Source organism: Capricornis sumatraensis, chromosome 2 (genome assembly GCF_032405125.1).
Source record: "Capricornis sumatraensis isolate serow.1 chromosome 2, serow.2, whole genome shotgun sequence".
NCBI lineage: Eukaryota > Metazoa > Chordata > Mammalia > Artiodactyla > Bovidae > Capricornis > Capricornis sumatraensis.
Window position 1 is genome coordinate 208973581 of NC_091070.1, and position 20708 is coordinate 208994288.

At 44.0% G+C, this 20708-nt stretch overlaps 1 protein-coding gene across 1 annotated transcript; it reads left to right on the top strand.

Moving 5' to 3' along the window:
* Window positions 1–1073: 1073 nt before the first annotated feature.
* SNIP1 (Smad nuclear interacting protein 1) lies at window positions 1074–16954 on the top strand. Its single transcript, XM_068964058.1, has 4 exons — window positions 1074–1327; window positions 3297–3399; window positions 14529–15133; window positions 16238–16954. The coding sequence occupies exons 1-4, from the start codon at window positions 1101–1103 to the stop codon at window positions 16500–16502; spliced, it is 1200 nt and encodes a 399-aa protein (XP_068820159.1). The 5' UTR covers window positions 1074–1100; the 3' UTR covers window positions 16503–16954.
* Window positions 16955–20708: the final 3754 nt, after the last annotated feature.

Sequence of the window (20708 nt, forward strand, 5' to 3'; positions counted from 1 at the left end):
GTCGCCATGGAAACCTCTGCTCCGCCCTCATGGCCTGGGCGGGGCTTCGGGGTGGGGCCAACAGCGCGCGAGTTCAAACTCAGCTTTCTCAGAAAGTTTTCCAGTGCTTATCAGACCACCGGCTCAACAGGTCGCCTCGGTACTCTTGGAAGCAGGGAGAAAAACATCAGTTCTGAATCCCTGTGCTGCGTCTAGCTCGCAATTTGAATTAGATGCTTACCGCCTTCGTTGACCCTCCATTTTGTCATCTGCAAAATAGGGAGTCGTCTGACTTCTTAGCGAAGGGTTGGGAAAGATTCCCAGTGGAAGGCATCTAAAGTTCCCACGTTTTAAAAGGTATTTGTTTTTAATTAAATGGAGAAATGACAACATATCAGACAGTGGAGGAACAGAGGGGAAATGCTAATGATTTGCCCACGGGCTGCCTTTTCTTCCTCTTTCCTTGGTGTCTCCAAACGTAAATGTAATCACAATCTGTACAATTTCGTTTAACAAGTCAGGTTTTTTTTTTTCCCATTTGTCATATAATTTGTAAATAGCAAAAAAAAATTCAAATGGGCTTCCCTGGTGGCGGCGGTAAAGAAGCTTCCTGCCGTGTCGGACATTTTCACTTTTCTTGTAAATAGCATCGCGAATGGCGACAGAACATCCCTAAACATCCTTGAAAGTGAGTGAAGTGAAAGTCGCTGAGTCGTGTATCCGGGTCAGGCTCCTCTGTCCATGGAATTCTCCAGGATACTGGCTGGAGTATACAGAATACTGGAGTGGGTAGCCGTTCCCTTCTCCAGAGGACCTTCCCAACCCAGGCATCGAACCCAGGCCTTCCGCATTGCAGGCGGATTCTTTACCATCTGAGCCACCAGGGAGGCAGTCCTTGAAAGTAGCTTTCCCTAAGTTTGCTTTTGAAACTTGAATCTCCCGCCTCTCGAGTCGGGTCACTAAGGCCCCGCCCACTCCGGAATCTTGTCGCGTTATCTCCGCTGCAAGGGCTTCTGGGAGAGCGCGTAGCCGGAAGCGGAAGTCCTGGAGGCAAGTTCGTCATTTCCTTTGGGACAGGAGGGCAACGGACCTATTTTTCTTGGCTCCGCAGATCTCTCGGCATGAAGGAGGTGAAGAGCGAGCGGGAGCGGGGGAGCCGGCGAAGGCATCGGGAAGGGGACATGGTGGGGATCGCGCCGGCGGTAGTGGTGAAGCAGGAGCGGCTCAGCCCGGAGTCCGCGCCTCCCGTCCACCGCCGTCCGGATTCCTCCGGCGGTAGCCCGTCCCCACCGGCCGGCGAGTCGGGCCGCCCAAGTCACCGCGGGAACCGAGCCCGAGGAGGTAGCCGGTAAGTGGGAAGCATCCCGGGGTGGGTCTTAGATAGGGCTCGTTGAGAAGAGAGGACAGGGCTAGCGCCAGAAACACATCTTGAACGAGGAACGCGGCAGTTTGGACTTAAAACTAAAGCGATAGAAGTGACCAGTTGTGCTTATGTGGAAGAATGTTTACTCCGGTACCTAACACTTGGATTGCAGCTGGATGTTAAGCGCTCAATGCCTGCTGCGCAGTCTCTTGCCCCTTCATTTCTGTGTACCCAACATTTCACCGAATATAGTTCGGTTGATAGCAGTGATAATTTAAGTTGAAAGATTTTCCCCATCTGCTTGCAAATGGAGTGCAGGCGTTATCTTTTCAATTATCTGTCCCAAGAAGTTTACATATCGAGGGCCTAGGCAATCTACCTGATACTCTTGCGGGGAGAGAATGTCTCTTGATAGACACCTTCATTTATTCATTCATTCGACGTAGTTTTCAGTGCAGTCGCTCAGTCGTGTCCAGCTGTTTGCGACCCCGTGAACCGCAGCACGCCAGGCCTCCCTGTCCATCACCAACTCCTGGAGTCCACCCAAACCCATGTCCATCGAGTCGATGATGTCATCCAACCATCTCATCCTCTGTCATCCCCTTCTCCCGCCTTCAATCTTTCCCAGCATCAGGGTCTTTTCCAATGAGTCAATTCTTCGCATGAGGTGGCCAAAGTATTGGAGTTTCAGCCTCAGCATCAGTCTTTCCAATGAACACCCAGGACTGATCTCCTTTAGGATGGACAGGTTGGATTTCCCTGCAGTCGAAGGGACTCTCAAGAGTCTTCTCCAACACCGCAGTTCAAAAGCATCAATTCTTTGGCACTCAGCTTTCTTTATAGTCCAACTCTCATATCCATACATGACCACTGGAAAAACCATAGCCTTGACTAGACAGACCTTTGTTGGTAAAGTAATGTCTCTGCTTTTGAATATGCTATCTAGGTTGGGCATAACTTTCCTTCCAAGGAGTAAGCGTCTTTTAATTTCATTGCTGCAATTGCCATCTGCAGTGATTTTGGACTGAGTACCTATTATGTGCTAAAGACCATTCTAGGTTATAAAATAATGTGGGAAAATATGCAACGTTAAAAAAATACAAACAAATGTATATGTGGAATTTGACTTAAAATAGTGTAGAATTATATGCAGATAAAATTGAAAATGGTGGAGGGTTGGGGAAGAAGAGCATCCTAGGTTCTGGGGCTGCAAGGGTGAACTTAGATGGTCTGCCTCTAGATGGTGCTCCAGCCCTGAGACAAAATAACAAGCAAATTTGGAAAAGTAGTCTCAGTTAGTAACAAGTATTTGAGGGTAGGTTAATGTGATAGTGAGAGAGTTGAGGGAGGTGGTTTTCCCTGAGCTGCTGTCTGAAATGTCTACTATTTGACCTAAGACCTGAATGATAGGAATAATCTGCCTTGTTGAAGATCTAGGCAGAGGGAACAATCCATACACAGAACCTGAAGTGAAATTAATTGTGTTCTTCTAGAAATGGGGGTGAGAAGGGAAGTCCAGTATAGTAATCAAGGAGAGTGGTAAGAATGACATTGGAGAGCGAGGAGATAGAGCCAGAGACTTTGCTGATAGATCGTGATTGTGTGGGGAAGGAGCATGGAGGGCTGTTGGTCGAGGGGAGAAAAAGAATCAGGGTGACTTCTAGGTTTTTTGCCTGAGGAACAGGGTGGATGGTGGCACTAGTTATCCAGCTGGCAGAAAACAGAGGAAAGTGTCTTGGGTGGTTGGGAATCTAGAGTTGTTATCTAAGTGAGAAGTTCTAGTAGGCAGTTACGTATGTGGAAGACATAGGACCAGAAAAGTGAAGTTCCTGATTCTTTTAGTGTGATCAGCAAAGACATAGTGTTTGTGTTAGTTGGGTATGCCTGATGCTTGGAGCTGTTTTGTATGAGGGAATGAAAGTTGAGATAAATGTGTGTACCATTTTCTGAACAGGTCCCCAGCCAAAAAGAAAAACAAATCCTCAGGGCGAAGAAGCAAGTCCCCCCGGAGTAAGAGAAGCCGAAGTCCTCACCACTCAGCAATCAAAGTAAAGCAGGTAAGTGGACTGAGATGTTTTCGTACTGGCTCCAAACCTAGAGCCTCTCCATCATAGCTAAAGTGGTGTGTGTGTGTTTTCCTGTACCTGCAGTGGGCTTCTCCAAAAACTGGGCTTTTTTTTTCTTTTTTCTTCTTTCTTTGTTAAACTTTTTATTTTGAGAAAATTGTTGATTCACATGCAGTTGTAAAAGGTAATACAAAAGCCACAGTTTGTCCCAATAGTACCATCTTGCAGAATTATAGAACAATATCCCAACCAAAATGTTGACATCAGTTCTGTCAAGATACAAAACATTTCCATCACCACAGGATTCCTCAAGTAGTTCTTTTATATCACACCCAGTTCCCGCCTACCCTTACCCCTCCAACTCCTGGCAGCTTCTAGTCACTTCTCCATTTCTGTTATTTTGTTTCCTCAAGAATGCTATGTAAATAGAATCACACAGTATGTAGCCTTTCTGGATTGGCTTTTTCCACTCAGCTAAGTTCTTTTGGAATTCATTTATATTGTTGCTTTTGTCTGTAGTTCCTTCATTTTTATTGCTGAACGGTATTCAATGATATGGATTTAGCCATTTGTCCATTAAAGTATATCTGAGTTGTTAGCAGTTTTTGGCTATTAGACATAAGACTGCTGTGTATACATTTCTGTACAGGTTTTTGTGTGAACATAGGTTTTCGTTTCTCTGGGATAGATGCCCAGGAGTGCAGTTTGTAGATGGTATGGTAGTTGCTTTTTTTTTTCCTAAGAAATTACTGAATTGTTTTCCAGAGTGCTGTGTTAGTTTGCCAGGTCTTCCATAACAAAATACCATAGACTGGTTGCCTTAAACAATGGAAACTAAGAGGCTAGAAGTCAGAGATCAAAGTTTCAGCGGTTTGGTTTCTCCTGAGGCCTTTCTCCTTGGCTTGCCTTCTTTGTTGGGTCCTCATAGTCTTTCCCTCTGTGCGCTCCCATCTCTGACTCACATCTTCTTTAACCACATCAGCCATATTGGATTAGGGGCTTACTCATTTTAACTCAGTCAGTTCTTCAGAGACCTTACCTGCAAAAAATCTGGTTACAGTCTGAGGTGTGGGGGTTGAGACTTCAGTATGTAAATTTGGAGGGGGCACAATTCAGTCCTTACAGTGGCTGTCCCTTTTTATAATGTGAGTGATCCAGCATTTGGTATTGTGACCATTTTGACCATTCTGATAAGTGATAGTGATACTGTGATTTTAATTTGCATGTCCCTGGTGGCTAACGATGTTGGGCATCTTTTCATGTGTTTATTTGCCATCTGTGTTTCCTCTTAGGTAAAATGTCTCTTCAGATCTTTTGCCTATTTTCTAGTTGGATTGTTTTGGGTTTTTTTACTACTGAATTTTAAGAGGTTTTTTTTTTTTGGTAATATATTCTTAGATACCAGGCGTTTTTGGAGTGAGAGGTTTTCCAGTATTTTCTTTCCATCTGTATCTTGTCTGTTCATTCTCTTAAAAGAGTTTTCCTCAGAGCAAAAGTTTTTGATTTGTTTGGAGTCCAGCTTGTCTGTTTTTCCTTTTACAGATTATGCTTTTGGTGTTATGTCTAAGAACTTCCCTGACCCTAGAACCTGAAGATATGTTTTTCTTTAATATTCATTTAAGTCCCTGATCTGTTTTGAGTTTGTTTTAATCTAAGGAAGGAGCCTTAAATCAAATTTCCTTTTTTGCCCGTGGATATCCATTTACTCCAGCACTAGGTGTGGAAAGACGATTTTTCCTCCCTTTAATTGCTTTTGCTTTGTCAGAAATCAAAAGTGTGTGTGTGCCTTTATTTCTGGGTCCTCTGTTCTGTGCCATTGATCTGTCATTCTGCCAGTACCACAGTCTTGATTACTGGAGCTATATATATCAGTCTTAAAATTGAACAGACTGGTTCTTTCACTTTCTTCTTTTTAAAAATTGCTGGGACTTCCCTGGTAGGCCAGTGGTTAAGACTCTGAGGCATAGGTTTGGTCCCTGGCTGGGCGGAACTAAGGAGGCACATGCCACAGGACACGGCCAAATAAATAAATAATTGTTTTAGGAATTCTCGTGCCTTTATCTTTCCACATACATTTTAGAACAATCTTGTTTATATCTATTAAAAAAACTTGCTAGGATTTTGATTGAAATTGTGTTAAACTTGTACTTTTTGAGAATTTTTTAAAAAATTATGTAGCGTCTTCCAGTCTTTGAATATAGGTGTATCTCTGTTTATTTAGATCTTTGATTTCTTTTATCAGTGTTTCAGTGTACAAGTCCTGTATGTGTTTTGTTAGATTTGCACTTAAGTAATTTTTTTTAAGTTATCATTAAATGATGGCTCTAGTCCATGGGGTCGCTAAGAGTCGGACACAACTGAGCAACTTCACTTTCACTTTCATGCATTGGAGAAGGAAATGGCAACCCACTCCAGTGTTCTTGCCTGGAGAATCCCAGGGACGAGGGAGCCTGGTGGGCTGCCGTCTATGGGGTTGCACAGAGTCGGGCACGACTGAAGTGACTTAGCAGCAACAGCAAGTGATATTTTGAATTTCAGTATTTATTTGTTCATTGCTAGTACATAGAAATATGATCCATTTTTGTATGTTTATCTTACATCCTGTGGCCTTACTGAACTCATTTATTTTGTCTAAGTAAATCCCAACCTAAAACTTGGGATTTTCTACATAGATAGTCGTGTCTGCACAGGGCAGTTCTGTCTGTCTTCCTTTCCAGTGCATGTTCATTTTATTGCCCCTTGCTGCATGGCTGGGACTCTTGCACTGAGTGGAGCAAGAGCAGTCAGAGCAGGCTCTCCTGCCCTGTCCTCAGTCCTGAGGGACAGGCGTTCAGTCATCGTCTTGTGCTCTTTCCTCTAAGTTTTATTTAATTTTTGACAGTGCTGGGTCTTTGTTGCTGTTGTGGACTGGAGAATCCCAGGGACGCAGGAGCCTGGTGGGCTGCTGTCTATGGGGTCACACAGAGTCGGACACGACTGAAGCAACTCAGCAGCATCAGCAGTGGACTTTGTCTAGTTGCAGTGAGCAGAGGCTACACTCTTGTGGTATGCAGGCTTAGTTGCCCTTGTGGCATGTGGAATCTTCCCGGACCAGGGATCAAACCCATGTTCCCTACATTGCCAGGCAGACTCTTAACCACTGGACCACCAGGGAAGTCCTCAGTCCTCTTTTTAAAGAGCCTCTGGGTTACAACGTGCAAATAGAGACACTGGCATTAAGGAAATGGATTTTCCTATGAATTTGAGCCAACTTCTGCTACCTAAAAAGATTCAAAGCCAGTCCTAATGATCTTTTGTATGAGTTGGTCAGCCATCACCTTCATTATCTCAGAATTCAGCCACTGGAACCACAATACCCAGATCAGACCTCTCAAACCACTTGTAGCTTTGTGTGTGTGTTTGTACAACTTGCCACGGTTATGATTTAATAATTTTGGCATGTTAACATTTTGCAGATTTAAAAGGTACAGTATACATAGCCTGTTATTTGGATGCATTCATATATTGTGATACGACTGCCATGGAAGCGGCATTTGCCAAGTCACATCATTATAGAGTAGTGTCACTGTCTGTATGCATTTGTCTGGGCATTAAATCTCTATCTATGGCTTATTTACTATTTATTACTGTTGGTACCCTTAAATACCATCAGTCTTACCCTCCCACCTCCCATCTCCCAGTGACTACTGTTTTACTCCCTGATTGTTTATATATATATAGGAGAGATAGATAAAGGAGCTTCCCTGGTGGCTCAGACAGCAAAACTTTGCCTGCAGTGTAGGAGACCTAGGTTTTATCCCTGGGTCAGGAAGATCCCCTGGAGAAAGGTGCGTGTGTTACACTCTTTTTTTCAGCTTGCAGTTTTTTACCTCTGGTTTCTAAATCAGCAACTTATAGTAAATCCTGGGGCCTATCACATGGAACTGTTTTGTAATTATTGTTACTTTGAAGAGTCTTAGTTTGCTTATCTATGTTAACTTCCCTTCTGACCTCAAATCTCTTAAAAGGCTGATTTTCTTTGTATCAGCTAGAAACTTGGAAATGGTTCTCATGCAGAGGGGATTGAGGACTTGATAGGCAGTTGAAAATCACTGACTTTCACCTGGATTATAAGAGTACACACAGCCTCTGACTTGTACTTAGAGATATTCTTTTCTGCACTACTCAGCCACCATTAAAAAAAAAAAGTTCAACACAGAGTTATATTCAACATAATTTAATAACCTAATATGGAAAAAAAATTGAAAAAGAATGTGTCTTTGTGTATAACGGAATTCCTTTGTATATGCCTGAAATGAATACAACATTGTAAATCAACTATATTTTGATTTTTTTTTTTTTTTTTTTGTTAAAGGGAGTGGGGGACAGGATTGTGGAAACCTGAGGAAAAAATTTGTCAATTGTTTATTTATCATCATAACACAGAAGTCTGTAAAATAAAAAGTGAGAGTATGGTTTATTTCTGTCATTAGCCCCAGAATCATAGCCCTCCCCATGAACAAAAAAAACCACCTCAATCCCCAGAGGTCACCATTTTAATAGTTTGGTATTTATACTTCAGCATTCTATAATGCTTATGTTCTCCTCTTTTCCTTTATATTTTGGTGTGTGTGTATTCTGTGCAAAGATGCTAATTAACAAAAAGAATCATATTATATCTGTTATCCTACTTGACTTATCAATAGTTGAGAGTGTATGTTGAAATGTTATTTTGTGTTGTCTGGTTATGTAATTTGTCATATTCTCTCCAGAGCTTCTACTGATTTTGCCAAGTATACATACATGTACTAGAAACGAAGACAGAATTGCCCATTGGATTTAGCAACATGTAGGTCATTGGTGACCTTGACCAGCAATTTTAGTGGAGTAGTAAGGGTGAAGCCTAATTGGAGAATTCAAAAAAGATGGAAAAAGAATTGGGGACTGATTAACACCAGACTCTTTTAAGGAATTTTACTCAGAGAGTGAAGAAATAGAGTGGAAGCCAACATGGGAAAGGGGCTTTGGAAAACAGCAGATGACTGTGCTGACAGGAATGGTTCAGTGCAGATCAGGGAAGTAGATTGTGTGCAAGAGAGGCAGGGATCACTGCAGAGATATTCCAGATGAGAGGGAAGCTGCCAGGTGTGGAAACTGGCTTTGGATAGAAGCACAGATAGTTTCCTTACGGGCATCGGAAGGGATAACAGTAAATGGGTGTAGATGCTGGCAGGTGGGCAGACATGGAAAACCCCTTCTGAGTAAGTAAGAGGTGGAGAGGGCTGTGTAGGAAGAGAGGGAAGGGGTGAAACAGCCATCTTGGAGGAGCAATAGATCAAGAAAATGTAGGATGGTTGCTGGCATCATTAAGGAGGCTTGGGTCATGCTCCTAAGGTGGGACCAAGGTGGGACCCGTCCAAATGGCTTATGCTTTTCTCTTGCCACTCGATGTGCTTGATGCTGGTTGTGGTTTTGCCAGGACAGTGCAACATGAATGGCATGGGACAGGGGATTGAGGGAGTGATCACACTGCTTGACCCTGGAATTTCAGTAGAGGGGAAGGGAAGAGAGTGCATCAAGAGAGTGAGGGAAAGGATCGAAGGCATGGATGCGTCTTACTGGGATGATTGTTAGAGTTGGGTAAAATATGAGCTGCAAAGATGGTCAGAAAGAGGACTGCTTGAAAGTGAAATTATGGAGGGGCTGCAGTTATTAGAAGTGAAAAGGTCTGTATAACCATGAGGTGAGTGGCTGAGGAGAAATGAGGTGACATAAGACAATGGGAAGAGAGAAACACAAAGAGTGGAGAGGTCAGCATGGTATTGAAATCAGCAAGGGTACTGCTGGCGAGAATGATGAGCTAGAAGTAAAACTGGTATGAAGTGAAGGGATGTGATTTAGGGTTAGTAAATGACAGCAACGGTGAGAGTAATGGGTCTTACATGAGATTCGCTGCTGCATCTTTTCAGGGAAAAAGAAAAAGATGGGGAATGTTTTAGGATTGGCAGTGAGAAGAAAGGGCAATGCCTGCCATATGTGCAGGCCTGAAGATGGTGGGAGTTGAGGGGAGGTCAGAAGGAGAAAACCAGCTTCTTTGAGAGAGCTATGGGGGAACAGTGTGCTCAGGCAAAGTGAACTTGAGACAGGAACTATCTGAAAAGACCTGGAGGATGTAGGTTGGTTTTGCCAAGCTTTCCATTTCCAGAGGAAATAGAAAGTACAGTGGCTTTAGGAGTTGAAAAAGGGTGGAATTTGGGGGCAGAATCCATCATATACAGAGACTTATGGGAATTAGACTACCAAGGGAGGTGGAGGTGATGGCCCGGAGTCTGTGACTTCTTACAGTGACTCATTTAATCAGAGATAAAGGGGGTAATTCCATGAATCAAGGCAGGTTGGAAGTGGTCAAACAGGAGATGGCAAGAGTGAACGTTGACATTCTAGGAATCTGAACTAAAATGGACTGGAATGGGTGGATTTAACTCAGATGACCATTATATCTACTACTGTGGGCAGGAATCCCTTAGAAGAAATGGAGTAGCCATCATGGTCAACAAGAGTCCAAAATGCAGTACTTAAAAACGGCAAAATGATCTCTGTTCGTTTTCAAGGCAAACCATTCAATATCAGAGTAATCCAAGCCTATGCCCCAACCAGTAACACTGAAGAAGCTGAAGTTGAAAGGTTCTATGAAGACCTACAAGACCTTTTAGAACACCCAAAAAAGATGTCCTTTTCATTATAGGGGACTGGAATGCAAAAGTAGGAAGTCAAGAAACACCTGGGGTAACAGACAAATTTAGCCTTGGAATACAGAATGGAGCAGGGCAAAGGCTAGTAGAGTTTTGCCAAGAGAACGCACTGGTCATAGCAGACACCCTCTTCCAACAACACAAGAGAAGACTCTACACATGGACATCACTAGATGGTCAACACTGAAATCAGATTGATTATATTCTTTGCAGCCAAAGATGGAGTTCTATATAGTCAGCAAAAAACAAGACCGGGAGCTGACTGTGGCTCAGACCATGAATCCTTATTGTCAAATTCAGACTCAAATTGAAGAAAGTAGGGAAACCACCAGGCTATTCAGGTATGACCTAAGTCAGATCCCTTATGATTATACAGTGGAAGTGAGAAATAGATTTAAGGGACTAGATATGATAGAGTGCCTGATGAACTATGGACTGAGGTTCATGACATTGTACAGGAGACAGGGATCAAGACCATCCCCATGGAAAAAAAAATGCAAAAAAGCAAAATGGCTGTCTGGGGAGGCCTTACAAATAGCTGTGAAAAGAAGAGAGGTGAAAAGCAAAGGAGAAAAGGAAAGATATAAGCATCTGAATGCAGAGTTCCAAAGAATAGCAAGAAGAGATAAGAAAGCCTTCCTCCGAGATAAATGCAAAGAAATAGAGGATAACAACAGAATGGGAAAGACTAGAGATCTCTTCAAGAAAATTAAGAGATACTAAGGGAACATTTCATGCAAAGATGGGCTCGATAAAGGACAGAAATGGTATGGACCTAACAGAAGCAGAAGATATTAAGAGGGAGGGCAGGAATACACAGAAGAACTGTACAAAAAAGATCTTCATGACCAAGATAATCACGATGGTGTGATCATTCACCTAGAGCCAGACATCCTGGAATGTGAAGCCAAGTGGGCCTTAGAAAGCATCACTACAAACAAAGCTAGTGGAGGTGATGGAATTCCAGTTGAGCTATTTCAAACCCTAAAAGATGATGCTGTGAAAGTGCTGCACTCAATATGCCAGCAAATTTGGACAACTCAGCAGTGGCCACAGGACTGGAAAAGGTCAGTTTTCGTTCCAATCACAAAGAAAGGCAATGCCAAAGAATGCTCAAACTACCGCACAGTTGCACTCATCTCACACGCTAGTAAAGTGATGCTTAAAATTCTCCAAGCCAGGCTTCAGCAATATGTGAACTGTGAACTTCCAGATGTTCAAGCTGGTTTTAGAAAAGGCAGAGGAACCAGAGATCAAATTGCCAACATCCGCTGAATCATGGAAAAAGCAAGAGAGTTCCAGAAAAACATCTACTTCTGCTTTATTCACTATGCCAAAGCCTTTGACTGTGTGGGTCACAATCAACTGTGGAAAATTCTGAAAGAGATGGGAATACCAGACCACCTGACCTGCCTCTTGAGAAACCTATATGCAGGTCAGGAAGCAACAGTTAGAACTGGACATGGAACAACAGACTGGTTCCAAATAGGAAAAGGAGTATGTCAAGGCTGTATATTGTCACCCTGCTTATTTAACTTCTATGCAGAGTACATCATGAGAAACGCTGGGCTGGAAGATGCACAAGCTGGAATCAAGATTGCCAGGAGGAATATCAATAACCTCACATATGCAGATGACACCACCCTTATGGCAGAAAGTGAAGAGGAACGAAAAGCTTCTTGATGAAAGTGAAAGAGGAGAGTGAAAAAGTTGGCTTAAAGCTCAACATTCAGAAAACAAAGATCATGGCATCTGGTCCCATCACTTCATGGGAAATAGATGGGGAAACAGTGGAAACAGTGTCAGACTTTATTTTTGGGGGCTCCAAAATCACTGCAGATGGTGATTGCAGCCATGGAATTAAAAGACGCTTACTCCTTGGAAGGAAAATTATGACTAGCCTAGACAGCATATTAAAAAGCAGAGACATTACTTTGCCAACAAAGGTCTGTCTAGTCAAGGCTGTGGTTTTTCCAGTGATCATGTATGGATGTGAGTTGGACTGTGAAGAAAGCTGAGCACCGAGGAATTGATGGTTTTGAACTGTGGTGTTGGAGAAGACTCTTGAGAGTCCCTTGGACTGCAAGAAGATCCAACCAGTCCATTCTAAAGGAGATCAGTCCTGGCTGTTCATTGGAAGGACTGATGCTGAAGCTGAAACTCCAATACTTCGGCCACCTCCTGTGAAATGTTGACTCATTGGAAAAGACCCTGATGCTGGGAGGGATTGCGGGCAGGAGAAGGGGACGACAGAGGATGAGATGACTGGATGGCATCACCGGCTCGATGGCATCACCGACTCGATGGACATGAGTTTGAGTAAATTCTGGGAGTTGATTATGGACAGGGAGGCCTGGCGTGCTGCAATTCATGGGGTTGCAAAGAGTCGGACCTGACTGAGCGACTGAACTGAAGTGAACTGAAAGGGGATAATGATATTAGTTCTGGTGAAGTCAAGGCAGATGATGGTGGCAAGCTTGTGAATGTCTTGCGGTAGGAGGGATGGGTGTCTGAGGCTCCCTCCCTCTTGGTACTTGTCTTTGGAGGTTAGGAAGTCTAGGAAAACTGGATCTGGCTCTGAGCAAGCAGACCCCTACTTGACCTCTATGGATGGTAGGGAGAAGGCCTTGAGGCAAGGGCTAGGGATGAGGGTTGGCAAGGAAGTGGGGACAAGGTCCCAGTCCTGATGCTTGGGATTTCCTCTCTACCCCTTCCCAGGAGGGGAGCCTCACTTCATAGTGGCAGGTCCCCCTCTTGAACTCTGATACTTTAGCTATAAGATTAGTAAGGATAAACCTATCTTCATGTGTTCATTAGGTATTTATTAATACTTCTTTTGAAAATTTCTTATTACTATCCTTTGCCCATTATCCTCGGAGAAGGCAATGGCAACCCACTCCAGTACTCTTGCCTGGAAAATCCCATGGACGGAGGAGCCTGGAAGGCTGCAGTCCATGAGGTTGCTAAGAGTTGGACACGACTGAGTGACTTCACTTTCACTTTTCACTTTCATGCATTGAAGAAGGAAATGGCAACCCACTCCAGTGTTCTTGCCTTGAGAATCCCAGAGACGGGGGAGCCTGGTGGGCTGCCGTCTTTGGGGTCGCACAGAGTCGGACACGACTGAAGCGACTTAGCAGTAGCAGCCCATTATCCTACTAGGCTGATTTTCAGTACTGTTTTTAAAGAAGCCTTGGTATGTTTCTTCATTTCTTCAAATCTTTAAAAAATATATCTGTTACAGTTGACCCTTGGACAACATGGGTTTGAGTTGCACTGGTCCACGTATACGCAGATTGTTTTCAATAGTAGAGGCTGTAGTACTCCGTGTCCTGAGTTGGTTGAATTTGCAGGTGCAGACCCTCAAATACAGAGGGACCACGTGTATAGAGAAACCGCCTATACAGAGGGGCGACTACAGCTGCCTGGAGGGTTGGTTCCCCTGTGCCCCAGCCCCCTCATTGTTCAAGGGTCAGCTGCAGTAAATTTTTATAGGTTTCTTCTTATATAATTCTTAATTTTATTCCTAGGTATTGAGTAATCTTTGTTATTGTTGAAATAAGATCTTTCAAAATTACTATTAATACATTTTCATTTTTGGCATAAGAGAAAGGTAGCTTTTTTCTTTATGTAATTATTTTGGACTGCAAGGAAATCCAACCGGTCCATCCTAAAGGAAATCAGTCCTGAATGTTCATTGGAAGGACTGATGTTGAAGCTGAAACTCCAATCCTTTGACCACCTGATGCGAAGAGTGGACTCATTTGAAAAGACCCTGATGCTGGGAAAGATTGAGGGCAGGAGGAGAAGGGGACGACAGAGGATGAGATGGCTGGATGGCATCACTGACTCAATGGACATGAGTTTGAGTAAACTCCGGGAGTTGGTGATGGACAGGGAGGCCTGGCATGCTGCAGTCCAAGGGGTCGCAAAGAGTTGGACATGACTGAGCAACCGAACTGAGCTGAATTATCTTGTATGTGACTACTTAATTCTCTCTGGGAGTTGTGTTTTCCCTGAGTTTGCCTGTAGGTATTGTTTCTCAGGCTCTGAACCTGGGCGTGTACAGTTAGAGCTATATTTGGGCAGCAGCCTGGGATACCTTGGAGAAGGAGATGGCACCCCACTCCAGTATTGTTGGCTGGGAAATTTCATGGACAGAGGAACCTGGCAGGCTACAGTCTGTGGGGTCGCAAAGAGTGGGACACGACTGAGCGGCTAACACTTTCACTGGGTGGTAGCCTTGCAAGCGAACATGACCACCACTGGTAACCTTATTTCTGTGGGACATTTTGCTCTGAACGCCAAATCACAAATGACTTCTCGAATGCAGCTCTCTTTAGAGACCATGAACTGGCTTTACTTTTCCTGAATCTGTTTGAATTTCAGGAACGTGAGGACCATCCTCGGAGAGGCCGGGAAGATCGGCCACACCGAGAACCCTCAGGACAGGAACACAAGCGAGCTCGGAACAGTGACCGAGACAGGCACCGCGGCCATTCCCACCAGAGGAGAAGCTCAGGCGAGAGGCCTGGCAGCGGGCAGCCTCAGGGATGTGATCGAGATGCTCAGAACCTGCAGGCTCAGGAAGCCGAGCGGGAGTTCCACAACACCCGGCGCCGCGAGCACCGCCAGAAGAACGACGTTAGCGCTGGCAGTAACGCGTCTCAGGATGCGCAGCCTCGGCCTGGACCTGGAGGCAACAACAAGGACAGAGTGGTGCCTGTTAAAGAGAAGCCAAGCTTCGAACTTTCTGGGGCACTTCTTGAGGACACTAACACCTTCCGGGGTGTAGTTATTAAATACAGTGAGCCCCCGGAAGCACGTATCCCCAAAAAACGGTGGCGTCTCTACCCCTTTAAAAATGATGAAGTGCTTCCAGTGATGTACATCCACCGGCAGAGCGCTTATCTCCTGGGCCGGCACCGCCGCATCGCAGACATTCCCATCGATCACCCCTCCTGTTCAAAGCAGCACGCCGTCTTTCAGTACCGGTAAGTGTCCATCTGTGGAGGAAACCAAGGTGTCAGCAGAAGCCCGACGTCTCAGCTGGTTAGGATTACTGAGATCTTGTGTGTGCACAAGAGAAGCCCATATCCCTCATAGCTAAGAGTATTTTTTTTTTTTTGGCTGAACCTGCATGGTTTATGGGATTTTTAGTTCCCCATCCCAGGATCGAACCCAAGTCCTTGTCAGTGAGAGCGTGGAGTCCTAACCCCTGGACCATCAGGGAATTCCTTCTAATTTAAGGAGTATTATTCCTCTAATGTATAATCACTTTATATATATAATTGCCAACACTTGTGTAAGAGGATGGACGTTGGTGTCCGAAATCCAGATTTTGAGTCCTGCCAGTGCCACTTACCTGGGGCCGGCTGCTCTTCTGGGCCTCAGTTTCTACGTCCCTCGCAGGGCTGTTACGATAGGTAAATGGAAGTAAAGCCGAGAATGAAAATAAAGCTGAGAATGCCTGGTATATCTTGTATCTTGGCAATTTCTGTAGTACCTCTGTTACTGTTGGATGCTCACAACAATCCTGTGGGGAGGCGAGGACTAGTCTTAATACCCCATTTAACAGATGAGCCCATGAAGCTCAGCAAAGCCAGGTGGCCTGCCTAATAAATAATCACTGAGGTAGCATGCTGGCTCAAATTAGTTTTGATTTGAATAATTTTGATCATCTTACCTGTTCCCTTGACTCCGAAGTCCAAATATACTGGTTTATTCCTATTGGAACAGAAGCTAAAATATGTTGAAATATAGGTAAAAAGCATTATGTTGATTATTAACAATACAAAAAATGTAAATTTTTTTAAAAATACCCCCAAAAAATGTATTTCTTAACCATGGCAAGAGGCCTTGCTTTCTGCATTTTAAGCTATGATCTACCATGAACCCCTCTTTCCCAGTGACCAGTTCTCATCGATTTAACTTGCTCCCGATTTCGAAATCCATAACTGTGCCTTCCCATTGATTTCTACAGTTTGCACTTGAACTGAGTCTGAGCCAGGTATTTACATGGTCCAGACTGTTAGCACAGAGCTGGAGGCTCTGGGGCTGGATTCGGCTCACAGCTTTCTCTCCTTTGCCTCCGCTAGGCTTGTGGAGCACACCCGCGCTGATGGGACAGTTGGCCGCAGGGTGAAGCCCTACATCATTGACCTTGGCTCAGGCAACGGAACATTCCTGAACAACAAGCGAATTGAGCCACAGAGATACTATGAACTGAAGGAAAAGGATGTCCTTAAGTTTGGGTTCAGCAGCAGAGAGTATGTTCTGCTCCACGAGTCCTCTGACACCTCTGAAGTAGACAGGAAAGAAGACGAGGACGACGAGGAAGAGGAGGAGGTGTCTGACAGCTAGCAGACTGAAGACAGCCCAGGCTCTCGAGAGACCTTTTCTTTGTGCGAAGGCTTTGGGACTGACTCACGGGGCACCACTGTGCTCTCTGTAATGCCTCTTACTGCCTTAAGTCTTTCTTCTGTTGCTGACCAGCTTATGTTTCAGTGTAAAAAAAAATGACTCATGTTTGGTTGAACTTCTTTCTGTGACACGTTGGCCACATGCCTGTGGGCATTTATTTTCTGAACAGTCCCACCGACACATCGTGTTTTAGTAGAAGCATCATGGCTTGAGTTGGTGCTTTCAGAACTGCTGCCTAGGAAACTATCAACCCTTGGTTAACGGGGAATTGTGGCTTGTTTTCTTTGTACAGTTACCCTATTTATATAGTTGTTAAGCTTTGTGGACCGGGTTTGTTTTTATCTCGGGGGCAAACCCCTGAACAGAGAATCTTACTAAGCTTTGGTTATCACCAAAATAGCCTCCAGAATATACCAAAGCTTTGACCTGGTTGAGCTCTTGAGTCATAGAAATTGATTTTGCACTTGGTTGGTTTGGGTGGGTGGGTGGGTGGGATTTACCACATGACCTCATTATTGACTGTTGGACTCAAACAGATGCTCTATGGAGCCTGCTTCAGCTCACGACTGTACAGGAGGACCATGGCTGGTGCCAGCGGGTGCTGGCTGCATGTCACAGGAGGCCGGAATGGGTTGTGGATCTGTTTCCTGGAAGAGAACTCTGATTCCTCCACGGAACAGGAACAGTTTTGACTGTAGCTGTTCTTCAACTTCACATTTTTATTTAGAGGTTATCTCCATTCTTTCTTCCTTGAGAGAAACAGTCATTTATGTAGCAGGGTCTTTGCTTTATCCTAACAACATATACATGTCAAAAGACGGTTGTGTGGTTTACATGTTTCATCTTTTTAAAACAACATTCAGAGAGGTTGTATTTACCTTCCCAAGGCTGGAATGGGAATTGCCCAATTTTCTAATTTTCCACCAGAGGACTATGTGTAAGTAGAAAAGTCACAACTGCTTACATCTGTTGTGTGTATGTATATATGTACATATTTAAAAAATTGTGTGTGAAAGAGCCGCATACTGATTTTCCTATGAGAATGTTTTGTGACGTAAATGTAATACAATATTATAGGCAAAGGCCTCCCTGCGTTTGAGGAGCAGGTTTTCATTTATATGTATTTTTGGAATAAAAAATAATAAAATTGTAAATATAGCCCCCTTTCAAAATGTACTTCTTTGCTAGCACAGAAGACCTTGTGTTCACAGGTATATTTTGGTGCTAAGGAAATCTTTGAATCAGTATTGTGGGAGTAGAAGTCGACAGTTGTGGAGGGCGTCGAGGGAATGGGAGTGATAGGGCCCACACCTGCCCTGGAATCCAGATGTTCACATCTCAGTGACTTGAGTGGCGGTCCTGATGAAGCGGCAGTGCTTTCTGAGTTGGCAGTGGAGGGGCTTTTCTTCCCAGAAGAGTCAGAGTTGGGGCAGGTTATCCGTTGTGGGCCTCATACCTGTCCCTGCTTCCTCACCCTCAGGTGGTGATGAGGGTGTGAGATGGAAAGGAGAGATGATGCAAGTCAGTCAGTGCTGCTGCTAGCTGGTCCCCTTGGGTGGAAACCAATGATATTATTGGGCTTCTCTGGTGGCTCAGTGGTAAAAGAATCTACCTGCCAATGCAGGAAACTCGGATTCCATCTCTGGGTTGAGAAGATCACCTGTAGACGGACATGGCAACCCACTCAAGTATTCTTGCCTAGAAAATCCCATGGACAGAGGAGCCTGGCAGGCTATAGAGTCCATGGGGTTGCAAAAGAAAGAGTCAGGACACAAGTGACTTAGTGACTAGACAACATTAACGTTAGCTGATCTTGCTTACCATTGTATTTCCATTGAGGTCTCATACCTGTATGTACTCAGCATGAAATGTTGACTAGTACCTAGTGTGAGGAGGAGCAGCTGACTAATTTTATTCAAAAGAAATGAAAAGATGCCCTCTGGGGACTTCCCTGGCAGTCCAGTGGTTAGGACTCTCCTGTCCACTACAGGGAGTATCCCTGGTGGGGGAACTAAGATCCCGCATTGTCGTTCAGTCACCATGTCGTGTCCAATTATTTGCAACCCCATGGACTGCAGCACTGCAGGCCTCCCTGTCCCTCAATATCTCCCGGCGTTTGCCCAAGTTCATGCCCATTGAATTGGTGATGCCGTCCAATCATTTTATCCTCTGTCTCCGTCGTCTTCTGCCTTCAGTCTTTCTCAGCATCAGGGTCTTTTCCAATGAGTCAGCTCTACACATCAGGTAGATGAAGTATCGGAGCTTCAGCCTCCGCCATCAGTCCCTCCAGTTAATATTCAGGATTGACTTTCTTTCGGATTGACTGGTTTGATCTCCTTGTAGCCCAAGGGACTCTCAAAGAGTTCTCCAGCACCGCAGTTCAAAAGCATCAATTCTTTGGCACTCTGCCTTCTTTATGGTTCAACTTTCACATCTGTACATGACTACTGGAAAGACCATAGCCTTGACTATATGGACCTTTGTCAGCAAAGTGATGTCTTTGCTTTTAAAATACGCTGTCTAGGTTTGTTATAACTTTTCTTCTGAGAAGCAATCATCTTCTAATTTCATGGCTGCAATCACCATCGGCAGTGATTTTAGAGCTCAAGAAAAAATCTGTCACTGCTTCCACCTTTTCCCCTTTTAATTGCCATGAAGTCATGGGATTGAATGCTGTGATCTTAGTTTTTCTAATATTGAGCTTTAAGCCCGCTTTTTCACTCTTCTCTTTCACCCTCATCAAGAGGCTCTTTAGTTCCTCTTCGCTTTCTGCCATTAAAGTGTATCTGCATATCTGAGGTTGTTGATATTTCTCCCAGAAACTTTGATTCTAGCTTGTAACTCATCCAGCCTGGCATTTTGCATGACACACTCTGCATATAAGTTAAATAAACAGGGTGACAAATAAACCTTGTCCTTCTTTCTCAATTTTGAAACAGTTGGTTGTTCCATATAAGGTTCTAACTGTTGCTTCCTGACCCGCATACAGGTTTCTCAGGAGACAGGTAAGATGATCTGGTATTCTCATCTTTTAAGAGTTTTCCACAGTTTGTTATGATCCACACAGTCAAAGACGTTAGTGTAGTCAATGAAACGGATGTTTTTCTGGAATTCCCTTGCTTTCTGTATGATCCAGTGAATGTTGGCAACTTGATCTCTGGTTTCTTTGCCTTTTCTAAAACCGGCTTGGACGTCTAGAAGTTCTCGGTTCACATAGTGCTAAAACCTAGCTTGAAGGATTTTGAGCATCACCTTACTAGAATGGGAAGTGAGTGCAACTAACTGTCCAGTAGTTTGAACATTCTTTAGTACCGCCCTTCTTGGGAATTGGGATGAAGATTGATCTTTTCCTGTGGCCACTGCAATCTCCAAATTTCCAGTCCAAATTTGCTGACCTTGAGTGCAGCACTTTAACAGAATCATCTTTGAGGATTTTAAATAGCTCTGCTGGAATTTCATTGCCTCCATTAGCTTTATTGGCAGCAGTCCTTCCTAAGGCCCACTTGACTTCACACTCCTGGATGTGACTAGGTGAGTGACCACACCACTGTGGTTATCAGGGTCATTAAGATCTTTTTTGTACAGTTCCTCTGTGTATTTTGCTATCTCTTCTTGATCTCTTCTGCTTCTGTTAGATTTTCACCCTTTCTGTCCTTTATTGTGCCCATCTTTGCATGAAATGTTGCTTTGAGTGCAAAGCAACATTTCATGCAAAGATGGGCACAATAAAGATCTCACATGCCTTGAGGCAAAAACTAAAAAAAAAAGAAAAAAGATCCCCTTTGAAGAGTGAATACTTAAGGGTTAATTGGGTAGAAGCTTACCTGAGGGAAGAAACAATGTAAGAGCAATTAGCATCCTCACCCAAAGTGCTCTAATTTGGCCCGTGGAGGTGCATAGTATATACGTGCACGTCTAAAAGGTTACATTTGGATGAGTTTTTCTCTTGATCCAGATGAATGGTTTTCTCTTCCTGGAATGAGGTACTTACCTGGCATCTCATGCCAGGGCCTCCTTGTTTAGTTTGTGCAGCTACTCCTGCTCCCTGGCAGCTTTTGGCTTGACTTCATGCACCATCCTGGTGGACACTGATAGATGACCACTTTGCCTATGTTTTTCTATTAGAGGTGCCAGTTGTATAGTTAA

Coding starts and splice junctions, on each gene's coding strand:
- SNIP1 (XM_068964058.1), top strand. CDS start 1,101: ATGAAGGAGGTGAAGAGCGAGCGGGAGCGGGGGAGCCGGCGAAGGCAT. Junction 1,328..3,296: donor CGAGCCCGAGGAGGTAGCCG/GTAAGTGGGAAG, acceptor TTTTCTGAACAG/GTCCCCAGCCAAAAAGAAAA. Junction 15,134..16,237: donor CACGCCGTCTTTCAGTACCG/GTAAGTGTCCAT, acceptor TGCCTCCGCTAG/GCTTGTGGAGCACACCCGCG.